Source organism: Zingiber officinale, chromosome 10B (assembly GCF_018446385.1).
Source record: "Zingiber officinale cultivar Zhangliang chromosome 10B, Zo_v1.1, whole genome shotgun sequence".
Taxonomy (NCBI): Eukaryota; Viridiplantae; Streptophyta; class Magnoliopsida; order Zingiberales; family Zingiberaceae; genus Zingiber; species Zingiber officinale.
This window is the reverse complement of record NC_056005.1, coordinates 19,557,399-19,561,586: the sequence shown is the minus strand read 5'-3', so window position 1 is coordinate 19,561,586 and position 4,188 is coordinate 19,557,399. Positions and strand designations below refer to the sequence as shown.

Genomic DNA, 4,188 nt, shown 5'->3' with positions numbered 1-4,188 from the left:
AAAGACTAATACTATTTTAGTGCTGATCTTAATACTAATCTTTAAAATTAGTATTAACTTTGGCATCATCTCTATAGCGATGACGGATATATTTAGACTATAGTCCTGATTTTTTAAAATGAATATTACAGTGATTATTATAGTGATTATTATAGAAGAACAAACTTTATTTTAATTTAGAATGGAGTGATGGAGTAAGGATTTAAAAATAAATAAATAAATTTTGAAAGCACCTTGTATATAATTTTCAGTGGCAAAAGCGAAAAATTCCCTACCGAAAAAGTTGGTAGGGAAAGACCACTGTAGATCTACGAGGCACTAGGGCAGCGGAGGCGACAAGATACAAGGGAAGCGATGGCGGCCAGAGAAGGAGGAGAATGGGCGCACCCATACGTGCCCAAGGATCTGAAGTTGCCAGGCTACGTCCCTTGCTTCTTGTCCCAGAAGGATATCGTCGTCCCCTATCTTGGCACTTCTCTCCTCCTCGTCTCCTTCATCTGGATCTTCTCTGGTACTTGTTTTTCTTCCCCTATGTATCATCTGTCATCCTTCATCCGTTCTTGTTACCTTTTTGTCACTGATTTTCTTTTTCTTTTTTTCGGTGGGAAGAACACGCTGAAAGATTTGATTTCGTTGGCGTTTTTTCAATGAAACCAACAAAATCACTCCAACAAATTCCAATAAATATTTCACCTTTTCTTTGATTTCCTCTTCAATAGTATGCTTCTTTATTTTTCTGCTGCGGAATATCTGAATTAGGAGCTCACCAGACTCCTTGCTTTAGTTTTTTAGAAGGTTTTGTTAGTCCTGTACAATCCGTTAGCTCGTAAGAATGCTTCTGAGAAAAGATCTGAATAAGGGTTTCGCTGTGGAGCATCTAAATTAGGTGTTCTCCACTGCTTCCTATACAAAATTCACGAATAGTTAAAGAATCTAACAGAAGATGTGCACTGGCAATCCAAATACCTTGTGGCTATAGTAAAAAATTTCCAAGTTCGAACATAAGCATATTTGTATGCTCTCATGGTGCCTCTTTCTAATGTTTGACTCTGGTGAAGTAAGTTTCAACGTACTATCCACAGGTGTTATTCTAGTTCAAACTCTGATTGGATAGATCAGAGAGTAATTGTCTGAGAGCGTTCAGCGTCTCATCACATTGGTAGTTCCCTGGTCATTTTCCCCTTGTTAAAAAGAACTTGTCCTCTAATTTGCATCTTCATCTTCTTCATAAAAGGGTCAAAATGTCTAACAAACTTGGGATTTCTGTCAGATGTTATAGTTTAGAACTTCTTACAATTTAACTAAAAATAATCAACAACCAGCATAATGCCCATTCACAATTTGATTGATATTAGCAATGGGCAATTTTTTTTCCTTTTGTAGTTGACTTTGTTACCTTTATGGAATTCTGCCAATGTAGGACGATCAAAGTTGACAAAGTCTGATAGGTTGCTTATGTGCTGGTGGGCATTCACGGGGTTGACACATATAATTCTGGAAGGCTACTTTGCTTTCTCTCCTGAGTTCTACAAGAAGAAAACTCCGCATTATTTAGCTGAAGTCTGTAAGTTGTCTAGACATGAACTTCTTTATATATAACGAACTTACTGAAATTTGTTTAGCAGAATTGGTGCAAACTTAAAATTATTGTTTTCTATCATGATCTGAAATATCAGGGAAGGAATATAGCAAGGGAGACTCCAGATACGTTGGAAGAGATGCAGGAATTGTCACTGTTGAAGGAATCACTGCTGTTTTAGAGGGTCCAGCCAGCCTTATTGCAGTGTAACACATCAAACTGCTTTTTCTTTATCTGTAAATATTTTTTTTTAAAAAGTAACACAACAGTCGAATATTGTTTTGAGACCTTGAGGGAAAAAATTGTTTAGTAAAAAACTAGTATCAGGACTCAGGTTTATGTTTGGCAGTAGGTAAGTGGATTATAGAGATGAGCACACAATTGTGCATTTTGAATTTGCTTTCTTTGTGATAACTTTACAGTTGTTTTCTTATTGTATTGTTAGTGGGTTCTTTTTATTACAGGTAGTAGTACATTTGAATTTAATCGGTCCAACATCAACAGATAAAAAAGGCTGCTTCTAATTCAACATAACCTTTGTAGATTCAGTATCATCAGTTTGTCAGTTTGACACGGTGTTGTTTTCTCTCCCAGGTATGCAATTGCCACAAGGAAACCCTACAGTTACATCCTTCAGTTTGCAGTTTGTCTCGGACAGCTCTATGGCTGCCTTGTTTACTTCATCACTGCTTTTCTGGAGGGAGATAACTTTGCGACGAGCCCGTTCTATTATTGGGTATATTACATTGGAGCAAATGGTTGGTGGGTTGTCATACCACTGCTCATCGCAAACCGATCTTGGAAGAAGATAACTGCAGCGATTCAGGCAGAGAAAAAGATAAAAACTGGATGAGAGCTACTCCAACATGCTCAGGAATCGGGAAATGAATCGTCCTTGAGTTTAGCAATTCCCCAAATAGCTGCTGGATTGGTTTCCCAAATGTACTCTGTTGACTTGCATTCCAAATCATGTATTGTTAATCCCGTGATGTTTTTATTATTATTATTATTATTGAAGCATTTGAATTGGGCAGGTATTATAAGGAGGCTTCAATGGCGGGGAAGAGGTTGTTATGGAACTAAAATGATATGATAGTCCAGAAAAATTCTTTTCGCAAGTTAATGATGCTTTTGAAATGTAGTTTGGATCTCCTGGACCTTAAACTCTACCCTCCAAAACAACGTATTTCGGATATCATTTCATTTATACTCACGACATCATAAACGGTAAATTGGTGTTGTTTTAAGCGTAGGTATGTTTAGTGTGGCGTTGTTCTATAAAGTATAGATATTTATAAATGTTAGGGGCTGTTTTTATTTTTATTTTTTTGTCAAAATTGGTAAGCTTCGACTGAATTTGTGTTTTTTTTTTCATAAATTGATACTGTTTTAAGTTATATTTAATGTGGTATTCTTTGTTAGAATTTAGACTATGAGCTTAACTAAAATGACATCCAAATCTATCATTTTAGAGGGTACCAGAAGGAACTAGGGTTTAGGGTCAGAAGATCTGAACGGTTCAAAATGAACTTTTGGATGCTCGAGTTACAGTCAATGGATGAGGGTCATTTGGGCAGGTACAACCGACACCTTGCCTGTCTACTGTTTGTATGCTTTTGCATGCTTATTAAATATTATGGTCTTTATTTAATGGTGTAAATTTGGCAAGTTTTTTCTTCTAAAGCAGTTCCAAAATTCTCTTACAGAATATGCAACCGTTTCGGCAAGTTGCTTTGATAGTCAACTTTACAAATGAATTTCAAAGGCCATTTCGGCATTTAGTACATAATATAGATGCTTGCTTCAATCGCATTTGCATGTATTGATATGCAACTCATGCAGTTTCAAGTACTCTCCTTAATTTTGCTGTTGATAATGGCATCAGATGTGTGGTTAAATGATTGAAATTTAATGTAAATATTTTTAGGAGTGGTTCAACTTTTAACTAGATTCATTCAGGATTGAATATTGGGGCAGGTTGCCCGCAACCTGGCCCGACCAAAGATAGAATAGGTCATATCTGGCTGTGTTTAGCTAGTAGCTAGGTGTAGCTGACTCAACCTATGAGCCTTACCTAGCATAAAAATATTAAATATAAATAATTAAAATTTAAAATTAAAAGTATTGTCTAAAATATATTATTTTCAATATTTTATATTTCTCCTTTTTCTACGTTGGATATATGTGAACAGAGAAGAGGTGGAAGAGGAAAGAAGTTTCATTGTAAATGGGACTTTAGTTTCACATTGAAAGTTTCAAGGCATATTAGTTAATTTATATTGGTTCACATGCATTAATGATGTAAACAAATGAAGGGGGAGGCTCTTTCTCATACGTGGGTGCGCAAGGGTACAAATTTAGGATCCGAATTGTACTGAACAATGTTGACTCGTGTGCGGTCACGATCTGCACACGTAAAATATCAATCGATCAAGGTAAAATTTGTCTAAGTGAAACAACTAATATTTTGTCGCATAAACCTTTTTATGCTACTTATTTAAGTATGTAACGAGTGCATTAAATTACATATTAATGTAGAATTTAAACGGTCAAGTGAAATGTTGGCGTTTCACAACTCGGCAAGTAATGATCATTAATCGATCATTAAC

At 35.8% G+C, this 4,188-nt stretch overlaps 1 protein-coding gene across 1 annotated transcript; it reads left to right on the top strand.

Annotated features, from left to right (window-relative positions):
• The first annotated feature begins 255 nt into the window (after window positions 1-255).
• Window positions 256-2,599, top strand: LOC122030296 (probable 3-beta-hydroxysteroid-Delta(8),Delta(7)-isomerase). The gene is made up of 4 exons (XM_042589477.1): window positions 256-511; window positions 1,421-1,564; window positions 1,677-1,785; window positions 2,174-2,599. Exons 1-4 carry the CDS (start codon window positions 355-357, stop codon window positions 2,430-2,432), a joined length of 669 nt encoding a protein of 222 aa, XP_042445411.1. The 5' UTR covers window positions 256-354; the 3' UTR covers window positions 2,433-2,599.
• The last annotated feature ends 1,589 nt before the right edge of the window (window positions 2,600-4,188 follow it).